This window comes from Solanum lycopersicum, chromosome 3, assembly GCF_036512215.1.
Source record: "Solanum lycopersicum chromosome 3, SLM_r2.1".
In the NCBI taxonomy this organism is placed as follows: Eukaryota; Viridiplantae; Streptophyta; class Magnoliopsida; order Solanales; family Solanaceae; genus Solanum; species Solanum lycopersicum.
In genome coordinates, this window is record NC_090802.1 from 56,974,851 (window position 1) to 57,000,570 (window position 25,720).

The 25,720-nt window shown below is 33.0% G+C and overlaps 3 protein-coding genes across 4 annotated transcripts; 2 read left to right on the plus strand and 1 right to left on the minus strand.

Moving 5' to 3' along the window:
• The first annotated feature begins 2,034 nt into the window (after window positions 1-2,034).
• Window positions 2,035-10,086, plus strand: LOC101251959 (uncharacterized). 2 transcript variants are annotated; one of them, XM_004235248.5, is made up of 14 exons: window positions 2,037-2,191; window positions 2,297-2,354; window positions 2,438-2,539; window positions 3,945-4,042; window positions 5,445-5,528; window positions 5,638-5,771; window positions 6,004-6,076; window positions 6,170-6,215; window positions 6,464-6,573; window positions 6,700-6,807; window positions 6,880-6,939; window positions 7,856-7,917; window positions 9,237-9,546; window positions 9,746-10,086. In XM_004235248.5, the coding sequence occupies exons 1-14, from the start codon at window positions 2,123-2,125 to the stop codon at window positions 9,953-9,955; spliced, it is 1,524 nt and encodes a 507-aa protein (XP_004235296.1). In that variant the 5' UTR covers window positions 2,037-2,122; the 3' UTR covers window positions 9,956-10,086. The 2 variants fall into 2 exon arrangements, with proteins under 2 accessions (XP_025885804.1, XP_004235296.1); XM_026030019.2 differs by lacking the exons at window positions 9,237-9,546; window positions 9,746-10,086 and adding an exon at window positions 8,059-8,396 and having other exon boundaries at window positions 2,035-2,191.
• Window positions 10,055-12,783, minus strand: LOC101255971 (mitochondrial phosphate carrier protein 3, mitochondrial). Its single transcript, XM_004235262.5, has 6 exons — window positions 12,296-12,783; window positions 11,486-11,847; window positions 11,344-11,387; window positions 10,715-10,929; window positions 10,495-10,619; window positions 10,055-10,405 (listed from the first exon to the last, which is right to left on the minus strand). The coding sequence occupies exons 1-6, from the start codon at window positions 12,566-12,568 to the stop codon at window positions 10,366-10,368; spliced, it is 1,059 nt and encodes a 352-aa protein (XP_004235310.1). The 5' UTR covers window positions 12,569-12,783; the 3' UTR covers window positions 10,055-10,365.
• A 7,215-nt stretch (window positions 12,784-19,998) lies between these two features.
• Window positions 19,999-23,568, plus strand: LOC101263591 (pentatricopeptide repeat-containing protein At5g16860). The gene is made up of 2 exons (XM_010320026.4): window positions 19,999-22,817; window positions 22,896-23,568. Exon 1 carries the CDS (start codon window positions 20,100-20,102, stop codon window positions 22,629-22,631), a length of 2,532 nt encoding a protein of 843 aa, XP_010318328.1. The 5' UTR covers window positions 19,999-20,099; the 3' UTR covers window positions 22,632-22,817; window positions 22,896-23,568.
• The last annotated feature ends 2,152 nt before the right edge of the window (window positions 23,569-25,720 follow it).

Here is a 25,720-nt window from a genome sequence, read left to right on the forward strand (position 1 = left end):
TCATAGGGAGGAGAGAAGCGAGCGAGACTGGAAGAGAGAGGAGAGAGAGAGCTGAGAGTGAGAGAGAGCTGAATTATATATGTATATTGGTTAGATAATTATATATTATACATATGCATTTGTATATATGGCAAGCGAGATTGAGAGAAAGAAGAGATGCGAGCAAGAATAGGAAAGGGAGAAGAGAGGCGAGGGCAAAGAGGGGGAGATAGGTGAATTGTATATGTGTATTGATTAGATAATTGTACATTATACATATACATTTGTATAATCTAGCGACTTATATATACAAATGTGACTAATCATACAAACTCAAAGTCAGCCCACGTAATTAATGTATAATGTTAGCCGCAGATGATAATTATAGCAAGCTATAACTATAATGATTATTAAGCAGTATAAATTTGCTTAACCGCATAATTTTCTATATAATGTTATCCAAAACCCAATAAGTAAAGAGGTTTGTATATGATCTAAACTCATAAATAACCAACTTTCGACAAGCTAGTTGTTTAATTAAACATATAAATCTCCATAAAATGTGAATTTTATATTTTTACCTATTACAACAGATAAAGATAACTTAAACAAGTGGAATTAAACTATGGAACTTCAGGAAGTTTCTTAAATTTCATGAGAAACTTCAACAAAAGAAACAAAACTTCACTGTTACATTGGAATATTTTCCACATTGTGTCTCTTCAGAACAAGGATATTTAATTCTACAAAATCCATGCTAAAGAAAAACAATTTAACATCTTATAAAATTTCTTAAAGAGGTCAAACCAGTTTTGAACACTCATTAGCAAGAAATCACTTTCATACACTTATCCCTTTACGCGCAAATAAATTAAAGCGTGAAATTGCATGCAAACAATATTATAACTAAAATGTCAATTTTATGTCAGATATCAGATGTCTCGTCAATATTATGGTGAAAGAAAAAAAACGATAATTACTACAGCTATATATCATAAAAAGTAGAAGGAAAACACACAAAAAAGAATTGCCGTACGTGATTTTGTAGTACTAAAGTTTCAAAAAAAAAAAAAAGCATCCAATGAGACATAGTATTTTTGTCATAAATTAGACAAATTAAGAGGTCTAAATCGATAATGTACGTTGTAGGTTTCTGCTATGAGAAATAACCATTAGAAGCTCAAGAATAGTTACGTGCTTCATTTGTTTATCGGTTGGATCCCAACATAACTAGCTGACGATGGTTGATGTGAAATAAGCTTTTTTCTGCTACTATTGTGATGTCGTGATAAGGTTGAGTTCTTCCTATGTACTTAACTTGAAAAGATATGAGAGTTAATTAGAATATATTGGATCGTTATAGATAAGATTAGAAATGATAATAGTTGTGCTCAGTCGAATGAGAGAATAGTGTTTCTAGCTTAATTTTGTTTTGTTATTTCCAATATTAATTGCTAGACGAAATTAAATGACATTTAGATATGAAATCATGACGATTAAATATGGAAGGATATGTATCACTTGAAAGAAAGTTGTCTCCAATTACATACACTATCTTGAAATCCATGATGGATGACTAGACAAATGATAAAAGACACATGATAAAAGTGATGTAGAAAATAGATATCTAGTAGTAATTATATGTTTTACTCATATTAGCACTTTTACTTACATTGTATGATTTTCAAAAAAACTATTTCACATTTTATAAAGTACTTTTAGTATTTCTGTTTTTTTATTTGGTATGATATTAACTTGGTTTATATGGAGCAATATAATGTAAGGAATATATATAATAACATTAGTTGTGATTATAGAATAATTTTGTCATAGGAATTGGTTGAATCATACTACATTCTTTTAAAAAAGTAAAATCATCATATTTGTCTTTAAAAATGTTAATGGGCCTGCTGGCCTGCTATGAGACTTGGGCCCCATAAAGTGCCAATCCATATTGTATTTAGGGCCCATAAAAAACTAAATTGGACCGATGACATCTTAGCGCGGCCCAATATCAGAAAAGCCCAATTATTTGAATTAGGACCAAGCACAACCCGAGTCCAGAGTCTTCACCTCTTCTTCTCTGATCAAAAACCCTATCAAAACCCCAGTGTACATTGTTGCAGAAGCTTAGCTTAGAAACATGGCCATTTCCACTGGTTTCGCATTTTCCTGTCGTCCGCATTTTCCTCTGTCTCAGAGCATGCGAAAGGTGCCTCCTTTGTTCTTTTATTGTACATCAAGAGACACATGGATATTTATTCATTTCTGTTATAGAGTTGGAATATAATTGAAAGACTCTGCAATTGTTTTTTAGGTATTTATGAGCTTTTCCGCAGCAATTGAAGCTATTGAAGAGATTGACAGTGGCAAAGGTTGGTGAATTTTGAGAATTTCTGTTTTAGTAAATTTTCCGTTATTGCGGGGAAAAAGTGATAAAATCGTAGTTGCTTTCCAGAACCAGCTGAATGGAAGAGGTTCAATTCCAAGGAACTAGGAATTAGCAGTTCGATGATCGCAAGGCCTACTAGAGTTGTTCTTAATGGTCTTAAAAGTAAAGGTAATGTAATTCACAGTTGATCATAATTTGCTGCTTTTATGTTTTAGCTTACATTTGTTTAGATTATTAAGTTGTAATAACTGTAGAAGTTTGCTGTACTTGTTTTAGCAATGGAAATCATTTGCCTTGTTAGCTATTGGGAAACTTAATGAATGAGACTAGTCTCCAGTCTTCATGTTACTTTGTTTTATCCTTTGCTGCCATCAACATCAATGCAAAGAGCAAAATGAACATTAACTTCATTCTTGATAATACAACTAATTTCTTTTATGAGTACCTGACATCTATTTGATTAGCCTGCTGCCAGCATCAGCTAGCTTTCCTTTCCCATGTAATTGTTTTGTGGTGAAGAGAGTTTAAGATTTGCCTGAGAGTTTCTTAAGGGCGTTATTATTTATTCCTTATTTATGGTTACATACCAGAGGCTATGTTGCTCGGACTCTTCAATATTTTGTCAGATGTGTGTTTGATCCTCCATAAAGTAGTATATTTTATGAGGATCAAACATGGGTGCGGCAACATTTGGAGAGTCTGAGGAACATAGACCGAAGGTCCATGCTTCTTTTAAGAGTAATGCAGTGTATGTGGTATCTGTCATTTGGTACGTGGCTACTTATAATGTTCATTTTTTATGATCTTCTTTAGGTGTCATATGTGATGTAATTGATTTCCATTTTTTATTAAAAACTTCCCTGACCGTGTGTAGAAATGGATCATCTGACATCTAGCCTATGCATCCCTTCTGATATAGGGAATGAGTGACGCTAGGTCGGGGTCGGGTCAACCAACTGGTTGCTCCTAACTTCGCAGGAGTTGAACCCCCACTTACCGTAAAAGAAATCCACTACCTACACTCCAAAATGGGGAATATTGTCTTCGTCCCCAAAGGAAATGTCTCTATATTCTTTAGACAAAATAACTTGTTTGAAGATCCAAATTTCCAAACTCCTTTACAGTAATAACATGATGAACAAATCCCGGAGCAGCTGTGGAGCAATAAAAAGCAGAGAGTAACTGCAATACTGAGACCTAATGTTTACCTGAAGACAGCTACCAAATACTTGATGTAACATTTTCTTAACAAACAAATATTGTAATATTCCATGTCTGGATACATGTAATTGCTTCTTGGTCTTTCAATTCCCTTACGATGGTTCTTGGCCCAATCATCTAGAGCTAGTATTGAATATATTGAACTTAATGGATAGCTATCGTGGTATCACGTGCAGCTGATGATGGATAACTATTAGATATTGATTTTTTGGTGAAGTTTTCTATTTATATGATAAATTGTTATCTAATGCTTTAGTTGTACGGGCTGTTAGTATTCTCTTTTCCTGTATCATCAGTTCAATGTCCTCTGAATTCTGATACCCTGAGAAATTTCTTTCCATCTATCATGTAGGATTTGAAGTTTACCTTGTGGGGGGCTGTGTTCGGGATCTTATTTTAAAACGAACACCAAAAGATTTTGACATTATAACTACAGCTGAACTTAAAGAGGTTAGTCTTGGGTCCGAACTGTATACTGGTCTGTCTTCTGCATATATTTCAGGTCATGCTAGATGATGTTTGAAGATCATCTTCTATGAGATGTCATAGTAGATTAGTTACATTGCAGATATCATGACTGCTTTCCGTCAGTTTCCAGGGTTGAAATAATAACCTTTTCATAGAAACACAGGAGGAGTTAAATGGCTAAAAATCTACCTCAACAACTTCAGCGTCCCTTCCTATTATGTGTTATCCTCTCTTCTTAGTCATGATTCTGATACACGCCATGTAGTTTATTTAATTAATTTGCTTATCACTATCTCTGGAACCATTCCTTTTCTTCTGTCACTTGAAGCGAAACCTTAGATCAGCAATTGGAGGGATTTTTACATACAAGTATGGATGCATTGCCTTGTTTAACATGATGTTTACCTTTATGGTTCTATGTTGAATTTTTTTTGGAAAATTTGTCTTAGGTATATTACAAATTAGAGACAATTTGAAGGAATTTTATTACCTAAACCTTTTTTCTATTCTAAAGTGGGGTTGTAACATCTCGCGCCATTATGCACTATGTGAATTTATACCAATAAAAAATATTAGCTGACCTTTCTTTTTCTTTCGGCATGGAATTGACACATCACATGCTATTATAGTGTCTGAAGCTTTGTGTAGCTGTAGTTGATCTAGTAGAAGCATGTTGAGCAGATATCTTTTCCTTTATAGGTCACTAGTCTTCGACTCTTCGGTGTAATGTGACGAGTTCTAAGTCTTGCTAGAGAAAGTGTTAATTTTATTTCTCAGTTCAGCCAGTGGCGGACCCAGGATCTTCTTTCAGGGGTTCAAAAAATAAAAGTATAAACGTGTAAAGAAATTTTTAGAAATGGGACTCTTGAATTTTTTTGGGTTTAAAACCACACTTTTAGCATGCTTTAAAATAAAAATTAAGGCTAAAAAAAGCTTGAAAAACAGTAAAATGTAACTAAAAAAAGAAAATTAATAAATGTTGTCACAAGGATTCAAACTGGGGGCGTGCAACTTAATATTCAGGGGACTTGCCACTGCGCCATCTATTTCTATTTGTTTTTTAGGGGGCTCAAAATATATATATATATATATATCTACAAAACTACAGAAAATTTACCTTGTATATATCGTGTATTTTTTTTCCGAGGAGGTTCGGGTGAACCCCCTGGACCCAACGTGGGTCCGCCCCTGAGTTCAGTATTTCATTATATAGCATGATTCATGTTTTCTCATGATCTTCTCTGTGTGCCAAATTGACTGTACCTTTGTGTATTTCTCTAGGTTTGGGTACTTTGTGTTCATAAATTTCTTCTTTGCTAACTAAGATTGTGAATACAAATATACATGTGATCTGAATGGCCTATTATCATTATTGTAATTGCAGGTGTGTAGAACATTTTCACATTGTGAGATAGTTGGAAGGCGATTCCCGATCTGCCATGTGCATGTTGATGATGAAGTTGTGGAGGTTTGCCATGATCTTTATCACTTTTTCCCACCATAGGTGCAAAGATCATTTTGCGTGCTCCACATTCATATTATTTGCTTATGAGGTGCATCTTATTTTTATTGATTAGGTTTCAAGCTTTCACACCTCAGGAATAAGGCCTGTGAGGAACTTGGGTTTATCTTTTGAGAAGCCAGTGGACTGTGATGAGAAGGACCACTTTCGTTGGACAAATTGTTTACGTAGAGATTTTACAATAAACGGGTTGCATATCTGATCCTAACTCCTTCTTGACTGTGTTTATCAATGTCCCAGATTGGCCAACCATATTCATTGATTTCTGTGCTGTACTGATTTTTTTTTAAAAAAAAAAATTGGTTTCCTATAAGTAGTTTATGGGTTGGAGATGTTTCAGTAGGCTTCTAAAGTTAATCTAAAAACTTCTGAAATTTACTATTGTCTACTCATGTTGTAAATATTCTTTGGTTTTGCTCAGGTTGATGTTTGACCCTTATTCAAAACTCGTCTATGATTACATGGGAGGAGTGGATGATATCAGGAAAGCTAAAGTGTGCATATTATGTTTAATGAGGTGTAATTGTTAGTTTGTTACCATAATCCTCTCAATTCCACCATATTTGATTTGATCACTTGTGCTACAGATACAAACAATCGGTCCTGCTAGTTTCTCATTTGTAGAGGATTGTGGTGAGTTCCCTTCCATTTTCTGTTTCCTTAAATGAAGTTTGACTCTTCAAATGATAATCAGTTATGTCCTCTATCTCTATTTGGGCCTCTATTGGCTTTTTGTTTAATTGTTCTCTCTCTATATAGCTATACACAAGAGTGCTTGAATTGACAACACTTTTTCTTTTCTTCTAAATCAACGTCTTTGCTCTATTGTGATCTTGTATCTAATATTTGCTGTGTAACATGAATATTTTTTACCTTTGCAGCTCGAATTCTTCGTGCAATTAGAATTGCTGCCAGACTAGGATTTCGATTTGGAAGGGAGACAGCTCTTTCTATTAAAAATTTATCATCTTCAGTCCTGAAGCTTGACAGGGTACATGGAGAACATCTATTTCTCTCTGTCTCTATGTGTGTGTGTGTGTATGTATATATATGTTGGTTTAGTAACAAGAAAGCACTAAAACTATTTCAAATGTTTCACTTGGCTTTGGATTTTCAGGGAAGGCTCCTCATGGAAATGAATTACATGTTGGCCTATGGCTCTGCTGAGGCTTCACTGAGATTATTGTGGAAATTTGGTCTTCTGGATATACTTCTACCAATTCAGGTTAATATATTCTGAATTCTGTTTCACTTTATGGTCATTTAAATTACATTTCTAATATAGCTTAATTTGCAGGCAGCATATTTCGTCCGTCATGGTTTTAGAAGACGTGATAAGAGGTCTCACTTGCTTTTGGTAATTTTTTTCGTATAAGTCTTGCTCTGATGCAAGATGTTTGTTTTCTTCTGTTTGCATCCACCATAGACTCCTGCCCTCTGTAAGGTATATAGGGGCGGAAATTTTCTTCCCTTAAAAAAGTAGTACCTATTGGCCTTTAGATGATGGAAACCATGGTGGTTATAAATTATTTTGTTCAGTCATAACTGATTTATTTTACTGCATTTGTGGCTTTAAATGTGGGTAATGCCTTGATGTATTAGACTTTGGACCATAAGTTCATTCATTGTTAATTTAATCAAATTCTCGTAAAAAAGCCAAAAGGATAGAGAAGAAACAACTATTGTTTTTTTGTCGGTTTGCTATTGACTTGGTGTTGATCTAATGGTTAATCATAAGGTTGTAGATCTCATATGACTATCAAAGCTCTTGTAAATGCAAATAGTAAGTTTAAGATCAGAACTGAGTGAAGAAGCAACAACTTTATATAGAGTTTTTCATGGTTGTTGAGTTGTTTCACAAAATGTGCCATAAAGATTACATTGTTTTGGTGTTTCTTAAGAAAATAATACCAAATGAGGTGCATGTGCGTTCTTAGTATACATGTTGTCCTGCACTCCTGCTTATTTTATACTTCTTTTACATTAGATGGCATATACTACACAATGAAGAGAATCATGGTTCCCCTGACATCATATTTGTGCAAACAATCAATTACTAACATCCAGATGCAGATTTCGTTCTGGTTCCCCGTCTTTTTGTTGGACTATTTTGCCACCGTAAAAAATCTCTCACCTTTATTTCCATATGCAAGTTTTGACATGTCAGCAATTTTGCATATCTCATTTCTTGAACCTATGTTATGTTGGTTTTGGTTTGATGAGTGAGAAGTCAAAACTATTATGATTAACTTGTTTCTGCTTTTTCTTTGCAGTCTTTATTTTCCAACCTCGATAAATTAGTGGCCCCCGATAGGCCATGCCACAGTAGCTTATGGTAAGATTCTCTATACAGGCTCAGCAAGTAAGGTGGTTTTGTAAGTCATTCTATGAATCAGTTTCAATTTCAATGTCATGGTATATTCACTGGATTGTGCAGTATTATTCCTACTTCCGCTTGATAATTCTTCTGCATCAGGGACCAGAACCTTTCCTCTATTTTGATGGTTAAAGAACTGTTGAAGATACTAGATAGAAAAGGGAAACCAAAGAGCAAAATTCATACATATATGTGTATAGAGGACTGTTGATAATGCCTCATAAAAATGGGAAAGTCAAGGACAAATCAAGTATGTTTGTATGTATGTAATCTGTTGAGTGTTGACAGCCTCAAAAGAATCTATGTACCCCTAGGTAGTAAGTAACTTTGACAGAAGTGAATGCTCTATTTAGAAAAAAAAAAAAGAAGGTAAAATGTACTGACAAGTTCTCAGCTGATTCTAAAGAGCAGATATATCTCTTGTGCATTCTCAGTCAGTTTGACTTGGGCTTATTACAGGTCCAGGTGTGCAAATGTTCCACATATGATAGAATGACTTTTCCTCTGGTTCCCAGTGTAATACTTTCAATAAATCTCTAAGTCGGATAAATGCAAGTGAATAATCTTATTGGCAAGTAGTGAAAACATGCAAGTACAGATATTTTTTTGTCAATATGTTTTAGTTATGTTAGTACGTTTACTTTAAGTCCTGCTTTCCAGGAGTCTTTTGGCCTTTTAAGAGATTCTTATGCCAATAGAAAATAAAGAGAACTTCTAGTGTTTTTTATGTTTCATGTACTTTATATGTTGGCCTGAGATAAATTTAAATGGAGAAACATGGTTAAATTCATATAGCCGCACCCAACTTTTGTTTAAGGCATAGTAATGTCGTTGTAAATGGAAACATGCAGGTGAACAATTCTATTACAAGAGAAATTTGGCGAATTTTATGGTCTCATAATGACAGATTCTGTAGTATGTTTGGAGCTGACATCTTATATACCTATAAATTTCAATTGATTGGAGCTGCAGTCTGCACTATTGCAATTGAAGTCTACCTAGTCTAGATGCGTTGCATATATTCTGTCATTCATGATTACGCACCAAAGAATTAATAATTCTAAAAGAATGTGAAGGGCGTATGTTTTAGCTCAAGTGTAACTGACTTATCTTCTGTTAACATGCTAAAAAAGGTTTTAGAACACAATTTTCTCAGTTTGTTCCCAAAATGTAGATGCAAATTTCTTTTCTTAAAGTCAAAATGCACTAAAATTCTAGGAAGCTATTTTCCTTGTTTGATCAATTAGCCAAGCTTATCTGAATTTTATATGTTCTAGGGTCACAATTTTGGCTTTCCATAAAGCACTCTCAGATCAACCGAGGGACCCTTTGGTGGTTGCTGCATTTAGCCTAGGTGTTCATAATGGAGGTGATTTGTCAGAAGCTTTAAGTATAGCCAGACGGATTTCTGCACAACATGATGGAAGCTTTCATGAGTTGGAGTCACGGGACCTGGACTTGGCAGCTTTAAAAGAGGAAGTAGTGGAACTGGCAACTTCAGTTCAAAGGGCACTGACTAATATGACAGATGAGTATAGCGTCTCACGGGCAATGGCCAACTACCCTAAAGCACCTTACTCAGACCTAGTAAGCTGATTTCTCTTATCTTTCATTTTCGATTCTTCCTATTCTTCAGACAAATCTTTTCTTTTCTCTCGTGGTCATTTGGCCTTTGGTTTCATTCTCCTTTTCTATCGTCATACTGTGGCATAGGACAAAAGAAAGTTGATTCTCACGTGCTAAAGAAAGAGGCAGGTTAATATGTCTCTTGTTCATCCTTTTGCAGGTATTTATTCCATTAGCACTGTATTTAAAGGCGTGCAAGGTTTGCCAATGCGTTAGAATGGGAAGGGAGAAGGGATTTGTAGCCAAGCAAGGTAGCAAGATCGACTATGAGTTGTTAGCTTCAGGTAGCCTACAGGAAGTCCGACATGTCTTTGCCAGGATAGTCTTCGATACCATATATCCATTGAACACTGGCAAGGATGATACCTAAATTTTGTTAGTGCTGTAGTCACGTGTATTTTCCAATAGAATGTAGTAGCAGAAATTGATAGGTGTAGCTTGTTTCTATAAAAACAGTTGTACTATTAGCTTTGATATAATATTGTGTACTGTCATCATGTATTTGCTGGTGTTTTTTACAAATTTTATATTGAATTGAGTATCTCATAACATGAGAACCATAAAGTGGAGAAGCAACATGCTCTCATTATGAATTTGACATATTATTGTAAATCCAGAAAACGCGAATTTACCTTAAAAGTAATACTTGAAACCAAATAATGCCGAGGATGATACGTCCTCTAAAACTAATACTACCATATATATCAAACCGTCAAAACTTTGAATTGAAAGAATTTCCAGTTCCCTTTTATCTCTTACGTGCAATCGTTAATGTGTTCTTCACTTCTGGGCCGGAGGAGCAGCACCACCGGTGGTTGGCCTGCAAAGCGAGGTACATAAGCATCAGTTCAAGATATTTTAAGCACTCTAAATCAGTAGCAAATAAAAGGTACAGAAGAAGACGCTCACAGGCCAACAAAAACTTTGAAAGAATCATAGATTCCCCATTGAGCTCCAGTAAGTGTTCCAATCATGAATATACGAAGGGGAAGACCACGAGTACAGAGACCCCATACTCCTAGCTTATTCACAGCCTACAAAAAGGGCAAAAAATGAACAAGTCCATTGTTCAGACTTAAGAATGAAACCCGAATATTAGAACAGAGGACACAGTTCAATGTTTACTCACATCGCCAACAGTTGCCCCCTTGGCATTGTTGAGGAAAGAAACTAGGTTATCAGCAGGGTGTGACACAACAGCACAAAGAATACCAGCCAAATATCCACCAGCAAAGCTCACACCAAGCTGTGTAGTATTGCTGCATTGGTCTTTTGGTGTTGGAATGGCATGTTTGTAGAGTTGTTCCACTATGGTTTCAAATGATGCAAACTTCATCATGGTGTCTGTAATGTAACCAAAGTGAAACTCAGTCAATCTAGCCAGTGTTCATTGTTCCACAGCAATGGAGCAATCAAGAAAGAGTTCTTAAACAGATCCCAACCAGTTTGACGAATAAAAGTTAATACTCCTTGTAAGACACTCCGATGTATTTTGTTCCAAAAAAGCATGAAACTTTTACATATTTGGAAAATCTTCAATGTTAAACTTCTCATTTGACAGTTAATAACATGCTTTTATAGCCACAGAAATGTCATGACATGTTTATGAGCACAAATTCTACTAGTACTCGAAAATACTGTCATGTAAAATGAAACAGAGGAACTATAGAAACTGAATGACACCATTAGAAAGGTTCCAAGTTTATAGTAAACCAGAGTATCCAGATAAAAAAGATCAGAGGAAATATGTAAGCTTACATGGAATTTGTCGTCCCCATAGAGGTACAATCCCCTTGTAAAGCCTGAAACACAAACATTCAAATTCCACATTTTCGTCAGCATTTAAGAAAAACCCTCACATTAACAACAACAAATTTGTTCAACATGAACTAAGAATTACCCTGCAGCTCCTTCAGCCTTGACAAATTTGGGAAGTCCATCAGACAAGCCTCTAGCAAATCCAGGCTGAGTTTGAACACGAACTTTGACAGCCTCAAATGGACATAGAGCAACATCAGCAATAACTTCAGCAGAAGCAGAACCAGCAAGGTAAATCAAAGTCTTGTACTTGACAGCATTTTCCGCGCCAGCAAGATCTGAGTAGTACTTCTTGAAATATTCATAGAATCCATATTTGCATGCCCCTTGTGCACTGTAACCAAGTAAAGTAGGTGCCCAACCCCTAAATAATCCTCTAATTCCTTGTTCCTTGAGTAAAATTCCGAAACCAGAGGAAATACTCTTGAACTTTGCAGGATCAATCTGATAATGATCAAACATTCAATCCATCACTAATCCAATCTGTTCTGGAAATTCGACAGTTTCTTTTCATTTTCATTTTCATTTTCATTTTCTCTTCCGAATTTCAGATCAACAAATGAAAGAACAGAATGGAAGAACAAAAAACACAGACATGAAAGAAAGATTCTAACTTTTAAAAATTAATAGAGGATTGATTGATTAAGGTTGGATCAAAAGAAACACACAAAATCCAGTCTAAAGTGAACAATTGTAAGCAAGTCTAAGCATCATCATTTTCATGATCGTTATCTTTAATTATAATTTTAAGAGTTGCGACAACAGTAATAAAAATAAATCGAGACTAACTTTGTAGGTCAATTTAACTTGATATGCACATGACATATTAATTAGTAATACTCAAAAAGTTAGAAAATATTAAAATGTATCCTCTGCTAAAGTATATGTATACCTGCATGTTGCACTTGACAAGATCAAGAGGAGTAACAGCCGTGTGTGTAAGACCACAGCTCAAAATACCGCCTATCGTGCTTGCTGCGTAAAACGCCGGTGAGTACATTTCTACCTTATAACCTGAACCTTCCTTTGGTGCTGCAATCAATAAATTCTTCTTATCCATATTGTCATGATTGTCAAATGCACTACTGAGATTCTTTGAAGAATTAGCTGATGTTGTACTGTAAAGATAACTAGGGATCAAAGATTTTCTATCAGAAAACGCCATTTTTCGCGATAATTGTTTGAAATGGCAGAGGAAAATGAATAAGAATGTCTCCAAGGAAGAAGGAGAGTCGAAAATGGCAATGTTATGAGAAAGCTAGCTGTTTAATCAATTTTATTGGCTTACTTTTTAAGCGTGACTTTTAACTTGGACCAATTTATAAATCAAAATCAAATAAGGGTGGCGTACTTGGCTGTCCCTTGTTGGTAAGATGCCCCATTACTTCGTCTGCGTTGAATTTTATTTATGCATTGACCTTCTTTACTTATTCTTAAAAAAAAATTGTCAATTTATTTATTGGTTTGGAGGCCCTGTTTAAGGAGGAAAGGACACAAAGGGATGGATAGAAGCCAAGGACATATTTCCTTTCATATTATTTGTTGTTTATGCTTTTTCTTACAAATTTTGAATTTATAAATTCTAGATATATATATTTACTGAGTTTCTTAATATAAATAGACTTTCAAACGAAATTATTAGATTCTAGAGAGCACGTATCAAAACACTAATTTTTGTTTCTAATAATCTATTTTCTACTTATACTCAAATTATTATTATTTTTTTAAAATTTGAATGAAAAAATAGTACTCTATATTTGTGCTTTATGAATTTTTTTGGAACTAACTAAAGAATTGATTTGAGTTTATGCCAATTGTAAAGTCATTGATTACGTAAAAAGGAATCTAGAAGGGACGGCCTTTACTAGTCGAAGGAACACATGCTAATTGCCTCCCTTGTGATATATTTAAATGGCTAAAATTAAGTAGCTCAAACTTTGCACTTTTCCAATTTCCAAAAGATATGCGCGGACCCGTTTGACCAACGACTAATTAATCTTTCTTTCCGCTTCGAAACTTTTTTTTTCCTTCGTCCTAATTTTACTATATTATGATAAAAATAATTATTAGCGGCATTTAATTTTTAATTGTTATTAAATATATATTTTTAGCGGCAATTGTCACTCTTTGTATATATCTCTAAAGTCTTTAACGACATTGTTTCTAATGACACTTAACTAATACCGGCTTTAGCACTCTTTATTAGTGTCAATAATTAATGCCGCTAAAAAGTTATTTTTACTGTAGTGCTACCCTCTATTTTTATTTGATTTAGCAAATTAGGAGAGTTTTTTCTTTTCAGATTTATTCTCAGAATTAAATAACCATACAAAATAATAATAATTAAATTTAGAATTTCAAATATATAATTAATAAAATTAATTTAAATAAAATATATATTTAATACAAAACGAATATATATCATACTAATATGAGTCAAGTAATATAAAAAGAACGAAGAACTAGTACTGATTCATGGTCTTTCCAACACTGTTGACAATTGCGTATTCCAACTTTGTTTCTGTTTAACTGAAAACTTGGTCAATAACACATGAATATGAGAATTCTTTTGCAAACTTTTTAAAACTTGAATATTTGAGTTTCATTTTTTCAAAATGAATATATGAGAATTAAGTGTTCTCAGGAGTAAATATTTTTGTTTTTAAAAATGAGGGAAAACCTTTGATTTCCGAATGAGTTCATGATGAGTTTTAAACACTATCTCTTCTAAGAGAACCTTTTGAGTAATAATCTCAAAGTTTGAGGATGAAAAAATGTTTTCAAATATATGAGCATGAGTTATATTAGTGGGAGTAGTATTGAACACCAATATGAGCGAGACGTTGTATCATCACATAGCTCATAGTGCTGGTTGTCAGTTCAAAAATATCCTAAATAAGAGTAAAGGGTTTTTATTGTATTTCTAAATGCACTGAGTTATTATCTATTGTTTTAAAGCTTTCTTTACATTGCATCTTTATTATTGCTTTTATATCGTATTGAGTGATGAGGTACATTTGTTTAAATTTCCTTCTAGTTCAAGCTTATATATCTATGTTTTACAGTTCTCCTTACATGCTTGTACATTCAATGTACTGACACCATTTGACCTGCATTATATTATGATGCAAATACAAGTATTCAGGATCATCAACTGGCGCTACGTTGATCTAATCGAGTCTTAGAGTTGGTTTGATGAGCCCCTCACTTTTGGAGGATCCCCATTTTTTTATTTCAGTTTGGTTTTGTTAGGATGTCGTGAGTCTTGTTACGACGTCCATCAAAGTTATTGGAGGCTTCATAGACAAATTATAGTTGAGTAGTCTTTTTACCATTTCCTTTGTTCATGTGTGTTAAAGACGATAAGTTGAACATTTATTTTCATTTGAGTACACTGAACAGAGTATTGTATTTTATAATATCATTATGATTTGAGGTTGGTTTAAATTGCAATTTCAATTGAGTAAAGACTTCAGTTAAATAATAAGTCAGGCCAAGGGTTGAACATCAATGGTCCTTGTGTGTCAATTGCGTCCAAGGTGTAGACTCGGAGCGTGACATGCCTGCTTCAGCGCAAACTGTCAAGTAGAACAAAAAAATAATTTTTTAAAGAAAAATCAGAAACAAGTTAAAGCAGGCATGTCGATAGAGACGTGAATGCTTCAGCATGAACTGTTCTCAAAGTAGCTGAAGTCGGACCTACTTCAGGGAAAACTATCAAAGTAGAACAAAATAAATACTTTTAAATTTTTTCTCAGACACACTGAAACAGACACGTCAATGGAGATGTATTTACTTCAGCATAAATTGTCTCTTATATAATAAAAGGATAATGCAAATGATATTAAAAAAAAGCTACTGATATTTTAATGTACTCGTTATTTGACCTTTTTAATTAATTTAAAGATTATATATTTCCTTATTCGATCATGACACTAAAACTGAAGTAAATCTCTTTTTCAAGATTATATTTTAAATTCACCTAATATTTTAAAACTTTAAATTAAATCATTTGTATCTCTATATTTATCAATATATTTTAGATAATAAAAATCAAGGTAGCATATTACAATTGATGGCGAACATTTTGTTAATTTGAAAGAGCCTATCAATATAAATAGTTAACATTTGATATGCAACCATACTAACTAATCACATGCTTTAATAACTACAAGGATAAAGTTAATGAATAGTAATGTGTACTAATAGCAAATTGGGGTTCGTGAGTCCTGAGGGTGACTCCATGAAAGGCTTAAAGTCAAATTTAAAAAAAAGAGATCTTATGTTTATTTGATAAAATTTCAAATAAAACTTATGTCACTTAAAAATAGAATAATTACTTTTCATACCTATAATTTGATAATTACAATACGTAGCTACATGTTATATGGAGGAGAGAGGCAAACGAGACTGGGAGAGAGAGGAAAAAGGCGAGAGAGTGGGGGAAATAGTGGGAGAAAGGTAAATTGTATATGTATATCGGTTAGATAATTGTAAATTATACATATGTATATATATATATGACAAGCGAGAGTAGGAGAAAGAGGAGAGAGGCGAGCGAGATTGGGATAGGAAAAAGAGGGTAGAGAGTGGGAGAGAAGTGAATTGTATATATATATAGATTAAATAATTGTAGATTATATATATGTATTTGTATATTCTGATGAATTATACATATATAAATGTGACTAATTATACAAACTCGAAATCAGCCCACCTAATTAATGTATAATGTTAATCGCGAGTGATAATTTTAACAAATTATACCTATGATGAGTAATTAAATAATATAAATTTACTTTTGTTGCGTAACATTCCATGATTGCCTACTCTTAAGAAGTGGAATATATATATTTATTAATTAACCCACTAAAAAAAGGGTTACACCAACTTTTAAGGAATGATTTTTTTAAAATTTTTTAAATAACTTATTAAAATATTGTGACTACTTTTAAGGTAAGAAAATGTATTATTAATGCTATAATGTATATTAATTATCACATAATTGATAATAATTAATTAAATAATATTAAATGACATTTTATTAGAAACTTTAATAATACATATGCATAAATTATACAATAATTAAAGTTGTGATTACATAATTTCTACATAAAAAAATATGTATACAAAAAAAATTATTCATAAAATAGGCGTGTAAATCTTATTGATGTACACATTATTCGTAGCATGTACACATAAACTTTATATTGTATACATAAGTATATTACCCATCAATTATACATACTACTATAATAAATACAAGAATGAGATTAATATAATACATATATAAATTTGATTCATTAATTGTACATGTGATTTTGTGTATGTATACAGTAACTGCACTATACATACATTAATTCATATTTATCGTGATTCAGTGAATTGTATTCACGTAATAAACTTGTATACTTTAATTTAAATTGAGATTGGAATTCATTGGTATAGATTGGGTTGTATTCATCAAAATCGACATTCTGATTTTCTACAAAGATCTTACGAGAATCTTTCTTATCCCTGAAATCGAGAACAAAATTTTCAAAAAACTATTACCTAAATTTTCGCTAAAAAAGTTTTTAAAACTTTAGTTCCACAAATCACGAAATTTTAAAATTAATGGTGCAAGAAATGCTACATAATTATATATTAAAAGAAATTATTGGAAGGATCAATCGATAAACGTACAATTATATCTTATTTGCATAGACAAAATTAAAAGAACAAGAGAAAATTTAGAGGAGAGGCAATATATATATGAATATGATTTTTGAAAGAAAAAAAAAGATGGTTGAATAACCTAAATTTTCGCAAAACAAAATTGAAGAAATTTCAATTCTACAAAGCATGAAATTCAACATTAATTTGACAACAAAAAGATTATATATAAAGACGATTTTTAGAAGTATCCATGAAAAAACATATTATTATATATGATTGTCATAAAAAAAAAAAATTAAAAAGAAGAATTGAAAATTAGTGAGAGAATTACGAGTGAAAAGAATTTTGGAAAGAAATAACGGAGTAAAAAAATAGAAAGAACTCTATTTTAAAAATGTTGACGAAATAAAAAAGGAGTTAAAATAGGGATGGTAAAGCAATAATTATTGATAACGTGTGTTTGAGAAAAATAAGGAGTACAAAAATACATTTTGAAAGAAAAGAAAAATAACTATTTAATGCTAAATAAATAAAATAAAGTCTTTTTATTGCTAAAAAAAATTAAAAGTGGGTTATTTATTGCTAATTTAATAGGGCAACTTTCACATATAGCAAACAAAAAATTCATATTTGTATGCTATAGCAAAATTTGCATAATTGCGCTCCATAGCAAACATAAAACTGTATAAGTCGCTGGCCTATTTCGCTGCAATTGTATAATTCGCTATCCTATTTCACTGCGATTGTATAATGTACAATTGTATAATTCACTGCCTATTTGGCTGCAATACTTTTATAAAATTTGCTTTGCATACAGTTAAATCGAATTAAAATGTATGTATATTGCATAATTATAAGTGTATAGCAAGAAGATATATATTTTTCTCTCGCTTTGTACAAAAACAGAAACACAATATATACACTTCTGTTGTATAAAGCTAGAGAAAATTGTATCTCACTCCAATTGTATAATTCGCAATCGTATAATTTGTTGGCCTTTTTCTCTGCAATATTTGAAGTAAAATGTTTGTAAATTGTATAATTAAGTGTATAACACGAAGATATATATATTTTTGCATATGTATATACAATTTTGTCTCGCTTTATACAAAACGGAAACAGAATTTATACACTTCTGTGTATAAAGCGAGAGAGGCGAGCGAGAATGGAGAGTGACGAGCGAGACTTTGGGGAGAGAGACGCCTGAAAAACTTTAGCTAACGTTTGCTTTGGAGCACAATTAAATCAAACCCTAGCTATTCCATTTATTTTAGGTTATTAGTTTGCTATTATATACAATTTTCCCAATTTAATATATAGGATGTCATGCCATTATATCTTGTTGTACGTATTGTTGATGGGCTGGGTTTCTTTGGAAATGTTTTGGGCTAAAAGGAATTGGCCCAAAGGTTGTTGAATTGGGTTGGCTGGAAAAGTGAGCTGGGTCTGGCCCAATTTCTGGTCTTGCAAGGGGTTGAAGAAATTGGCTAAAATTGTCATAATAGCCTATTGAGTTTCAATTAGAGTTACATGACAAATTTTCAAAATTAATTAAGGAGCTTTTTAATTTTAACGAAATAAAATATTTAACTTAATAAAATAATGACTAAAAATATAAACTACTAATTTAGATAAAATTAGTTTAATAGAATATTTAAGTAAAACTAAAATCTTTTTTAAGACAACTTTTTGAATATCCATAAGATTGACATAATTATATGCATAATTGTAAAAAATATACTACATATTTATTACTTCAAAATTATAAAAATGACAGAATTACCTTTAAAAAAAAATTAAAAATTATTTCAATTTTATAAAATTAATTACTTCAAATAGTTAGAGATTAAAGAAGCTTAAAAATTAATTTATATCATGGAGGATCAAAATTGATTGTCAACGCATACTTAAGGCTTTCTGAGTGAGCAGCACTCTGGCTATTTTTCTTAACCATTTCTGATTTCTATTTTTTAATATATAGATTTTTTAAAATTTTACGTATTTAAACACATTTCAATATGGCTATCCAAACAAATAAAGTAAAGAAAGAAAAATCATAAATCTTACCATAATGAAGACAATATTGATTATTGACTGTGATTGATCAATTTCGTTTTAAGTGTTTAAAGACTTATAACCAAGGTGTAATGACTATTAGGATAATGAGGGTGTCATGTTGATTAACTCCTATTTAAGAAAAATGGTATAAAATAGCAAATATTTAATTAATAAGTATTAAATATTATAGCCATAATTTTTTTTCATTTGTAATTTATAATAAATTTTTAACGTTTTTTGGTCATTCGAAGATTTTCATTATTTTCTTTTTAACTTAAATAAAAAGGAAAAAACAAAAGGTATATAATTTGAAATTAAATATTTCACGTTTGTATATAATTTATGAAATTCACCTTTTAAGTGGGCCAGAGTCTAATAATGATGGTAAAACACCTTTTATTTGTATATGTGTCATAGTTTTACATAATACGATATGTTTTTATAATCTCTTTATGTATACATGTAGTAATTTTGTTTATATATAATTATTATATTTTAGTTTGTATACAGATTATCGAAATATACAGATTAAGACATGATAGGATTATCAAAATATACAACTCAATAGCTACATAGCAAATATAAATTTTGCTACGAAGCACAATCATGTAAACTATTATTATAAAATATAAGTATAATTTTTATATTTTGCTATACCTAAAATTTGCTCATTTAATTATAGAGAAAACCAGGAATTTGTATTCTAAAGGATTTACCCCATGCAACAAAAATAACAATTCGCAACCAAATTAATGATTATTCGTACTATTCAACAAACAAATATAGATCATCATATTTAAATTTACCACTAATTTTTTAAGTTAATTATTATATATTTATTTATTTATCTTAAAGAAGTACTAAAAGAAAGTGCAACATGTTAATCGTGTCTTAATATGTTTCCTCGCTTAAATACACAGAAGTCGTTTTTTTTTTTCTAAAAAAAATTTCCGAAGTAGATAGAAGGGTAGTTAGGGAGTATGCTTGTTCCCTCGTCTTTGCCTCCAAAACTTTCAAACTCAGCCCTGTTTCACATTTGCTTCAAATCCAGTTCCTTCTTCGCTTTCTTCACTTCATCAACGCCATTGCTAAGAGCAGTAGTTCCTTCTTCTTTTACTCAATTACTCAAACAATGCAAGTCTTGTATCAAGGCAAAACTTGTCGTCGCCGGCGTCTTTTCACCCTCAGCAGACCTCACTACATGGTCGTCTCAGGTTGTGTTCTATTGGAATAACCTCATCAAACGCTGTGTTCTTCTCCGACATCACGAGAGTGCTCTGGTCCTCTTCCGCGAAATGCTGAGACTTGATTGGAACCCAGATGGCTACACATACCCTTATATCCTCAAGGCATGTGGTGAGCTTCGGTTCCTCCTTTTCGGTGAATCTGTTCATTCCTTGATTCTATCATCTGGGTTGGATTCCAATGTGTTTGTATGTAATGGTCTCATTGCTATGTATGGGAAATGTGGGCTGTTAGGTCATGCACGCCAGGTGTTTGATAAAACGGTTGAGAGAGTAACTGCTGATGTTATTTCATGGAATTCAATAGTGGCGGCTTACGTACAGAAGGATGAGGATAAGAAAGTTTTGGAGTTGTTTGATTTGATGGTTGCGTTGAATAGTTTTGAGCTGCGGCCTGATGCTGTTAGTTTAGTTAATGTACTTCCAGCTTGTGGTTCTTTAGGGGCATGGAAACGTGGAAAACAACTTCAGGGTTATGCGATACGGAGATGTTTGCATGAGGACATTTTTGTAGGAAATGCAATTGTGGATATGTATGCAAAATGTAAGCGTTTGGATGATGCTAACAAGGTTTTTGAGCTAATGGAGGTGAAAGACGTGGTTTCTTGGAACGCATTGGTCACTGGGTACTCTCAGATTGGAAGATTTGATGAGGCTTTGGGATTGTTTGAGAGAATGAGGGAAGAAAAGATTGATTTGAATGTCGTAACATGGAGTGCTGTGATTTCAGGGTATGCACAGAGGGATTTAGGCTATGAAGCACTCAATATCTTTAAGGAGATGAGGCTTTCTGGGGCTGAGCCAAACGTGATCACTCTTGTTTCTGTGCTTTCAGGTTGCGCTGCTATTGGAGCACTGCGTCAAGGGAAGGAAACTCATTGCTATGCCATTAAACAAATATTGAGTTTGGAAGGCAGCAATACTGAGGAGGATCTCATGGTGACTAATGCTCTGATTGACATGTATGCAAAGTGCAAGGAGATGAAAATTGCTCAGGCCATGTTTGATGATATTGACAGGAGAGGTAGGAATGTTGTCACATGGACAGTCATGATAGGTGGATATGCTCAGCATGGCGATGCAAATGATGCTTTAGAACTTTTTTCAGCAATGCTGAAGGATGAGTACTCTGTAATCCCAAATGCATATACTATATCTTGTGCTCTGGTGGCTTGCGCTCGTCTGTCTAGTCTTAGGATTGGTAGGCAAATTCATGCATATGTGTTACGACAAGGGTGTGAACCTACAAAAGTCTTTGTGGCTAACTGTCTCATTGACATGTACTCCAAATCTGGAGATGTTGATGCAGCTAGACTTGTGTTCGATAACATGAGCCAGAGGAATGCTGTCTCATGGACATCCCTGATGACTGGCTATGGAATGCATGGTCGGGGCGAGGAGGCTCTCCAAGTGTTTAACGTAATGAGAGGAGAAGGTCTGCCCATAGATGGTGTAACTTTTCTTGTTGTGCTATATGCTTGTAGCCACTCTGGAATGGTTGATGAGGGTATGAATTACTTCAACCATATGCAGGGGGATTTTGGAGTTGTTCCTGGGGCTGAACACTATGCATGCATGATTGATATTTTGGGTCGTGCTGGTCGACTGGATGAAGCTATGAAGCTCATTGAACGCATGCCAATGGAACCAACCTCAGTAGTATGGGTTGCACTGCTTAGTGCTTGTAGAGTCCATAAAAATGTGGATCTTGCGGAGCATGCCGCTGCAAAGCTGTCAAAATTGGAAACTGAGAATGATGGGACTTATACACTTCTTTCAAATATATATGCTAATGCCAAACGTTGGAAAGATGTGGCTCGGATTAGATCTCTTATGAAACATTCTGGCATAAGGAAGAGACCTGGATGTAGTTGGGTTCAAGGAAAGAAGGAGACTGTTACATTTTTTGTCGGGGACAGATGTCATCCATTGTCTGAAAAGATATATGATCTCCTCGAAAACCTAATTCACCGTATCAAAGCAATGGGCTATGTTCCGGAGACAAGTTTTGCGCTTCATGATGTAGATGATGAGGAGAAAGGTGATCTTCTTATTGAACATAGTGAAAAGTTGGCCCTTGCTTATGGCATTCTCACGTCAGCTCCTGGAGTGCCTATCAGAATAACCAAGAACCTGCGAGTTTGTGGAGATTGTCATACTGCAATGACATACATATCCAAAATCATTGAGCATGAAATTATACTGAGGGACTCAAGTCGCTTTCATCATATCAAGAATGGATCTTGCTCTTGTAGAGGGTTTTGGTAGTAAGTTTTGTTATGGTGGAACATTTGCATGGTATACAAAAAGAAGGCCTCTTGAAAATGAAGTAAAAGTTCATAAACAAACCACTGGACAGTGAGATTTGCAACACTTCTGCTTTTCAGAAGAGTGACACAGTGAGTGCAAGAACATGGAAACAAGAGTACAGAGTGGGGCATTTTCTTTTTAATGGTACTCCCTTTTCATCTAGGTAAGCTGATTATTGTGTTTTTTTCTTTATTCTAAAAGTTCTTCTCCATTAATGCACAGGAAGAACCAAGAACTAGTCCTGCAGATTGGGTTTTAAACATATTATTCATAAGGATCATTCTGCAAGTGAGGCCCAGAATTGCAGCATAATATTCTATTTCCTTCCAGTTTACCACAATTGGATGTGCTGAAAGTTTGCAATGCAAAGAAGGTAATGTAAAGAAGCTTTAAGATAGTGCCTAATAAGGTGAGAAGTTATTCATATTTGTGCACTATTTTTCTCAATACTTCATCTGCCAACTTCACTGAATACAACTATACTTGGATATTCGCATCATTCTGTGATGTTATAATGTTGGGGCAGACATCAGAACGAGCTTTTCTTTGTGGGAATGCTTAATTAGAGCTTACGGTGATGAAATTACCAAACTGAAATGGTCAATTAGAATACTTTTGAGATCCTCGCTGGAAATGTATAAGAGAAAACAGATTTTTTCGTTTCTCAAAGTTATTGTCACATCAAATTAACCTTTAGTTAGGTGGTTTCTTAACACATCAAACACCATTATTGCAGACATCTACATGTATAAGGATGTATTCATGTGCATATATACACGGAACATATTAGTTTATTACACTTAACTCTTTCCTCAGACAGTATACTATTCTGATTTATTGTTTAAAGTGTACAATTGTATCTGTATGCTATATTATTAACAAGGCATTGTAAAAATCCATTGGTTGCTTGATGCTGCTCAGAGTGAATCTCTTCCATAGATGCCTTACCTTGGTTGTAATCCTTACTTTGTGCAAAAGAAATACCTTTTCCACTTTGGATACACATTTTTCTTGAAATGGTGCAAAGGGAGAGCCCTTTCGAACATGCTCTCACACACTAGTGCACTCGCACAGGAACACAAAAGTGAACAAAGATGATTGTTGGGTTGTTTAGCAAAGATGGAGCATGATCTGCTTAGCAGCTTCAAATGTTCATGTGCTGATTGATATGGACCAGTAACTATTGTGCAAGTCTGGTCTATCTTTTTGAATTCAAAATGTTTTGGATGGATATTAGTAGTATTGCAACCCTTACAGCATTATCTAACAATGAGGATGTATACAAGCTTTATGTCTCACATCGTTTCTCTGCCATTAATTAATTCTTTTCTGTTAAGATTCATTTATTCCAATAGTTACTTATCCAAATTAAAAAGTACTCCTCCCAATAGTTTGTCAAGATCATCCATTATTTCCTCAAGGCTGGTGGTGGCAACATCTGAGAAAGGACTTATTCTAAACAAATAGGCTATATGCAAATAGAAAACCTCTCATCTTATGGAGAACTTCCCCTTTGATGGGTCTTATGCTTAGTGAATTAGTTATTAGTTAGGAGGTCCAAAGTAAGTGTTGACACCGAATAAGAAACAAAAGAAATCCCCGTGTAGGGTCACTGAAGCATATACTATTTATTATACATTCATTTTTAGTTACCAAGGCAAATTAACAAACTTTTACACAGTACCTACGGAACTTTTTATGCTTGAGAAAATTGCAGATGTAGGGAAGAATAGGAACTCTATTTGAAGCAATTGAAGAAAAAAACAGTATAAAATAAAAAAATGAATCGGTTTTCCCAATTGGAGATTCTGGTTACTCAATTGTCACTTTGTAGTTGTCGTTTCCAATTTTTGTTCGGCAACAATTAATGTAAAATACAATCAATCCATTTTTTTTCGTGTAATCAGAGTAAACAATGACGAAACCGTTTAAATGCCAGAAACAGTAATTTATTATATAAAAATAAAGTGTTTAAACTATACATATTGATAATAATTTTTTTTTCATGATATTTCCAATTTAAAAAAAAGAAGAAGAAGAGAATTAAGGGAAAAAAGAAGTAACGTGGAATATGATTAGTCAACCAGTCAGCATCGCATGTGAATAATTAAAAACTCTTCCTATTTATCCTAACAAAAACCAAACATTTGGTGCAACAACAAAAGTTTATTCTGATTTAGTTCCACTTATATATAACTCAGTCCACTGGCTAATCAGATATAACTTATGCATTATTAATACATAGTTGTTCTAATTCTGTAACATTTATAGTAAATAAAAAATACTTTTAATTTATTGTTCTCTCAAAAGTCTATTTATATATATATATATATTTGAACCTTGCTATTAACGTGTGTTTCCCTCGTATCAACCGATTCCTCTCAAGAACTTAAATGTTTAATGTTGTAGCTCTCTTAATTATCACTTGAAGTTGGGGTGGTTAACTTGAATTTATCAAAGGATGTCTTGCATTTCTGCTATGTTTCACTGAGATATGGATCCTTCACAAAGCCTTGTGTCCATTCATTATGCAATTAAGGTAAGTGTGTGTCACACACTTTAATAATTTTTCAATCATTTGTAAAAGTTGTTGTCGTTCGTGATCAAAGAGGTTATCAATTCAAGCTGTAAAAATAATAGTGTGGAAATGCAGAGTTATATTATGTACGATTGACCCAATGAGATCCTTTTTCGGACCCGCACGTAGTGGCAGATTCACCCTGAATTTGACAGGCCGTACTTAAAAAATTACTTATTTTTAGATATATATTTATCAAAATAATTTTTCAGAGAATTAAGCCGAATATGTTTGACCAATAAATTTGAAAATTATCTTTTTAAGTATTTGATTAAATTGTGTTTGACAAATCTTTTCAAAAAATATTTTTAAAATGTCAATTACGAAAAAGGAAAGTATTATTAAAAGGTTAGTTTTATAATTAGTATTTTTATTTGAATAGATAAAATATTTTAAATATATTTTATGAAAGCTGTAATTACATATTTATTTTTATTTAATTAAAATTTAAAACATAAAACAATAAATA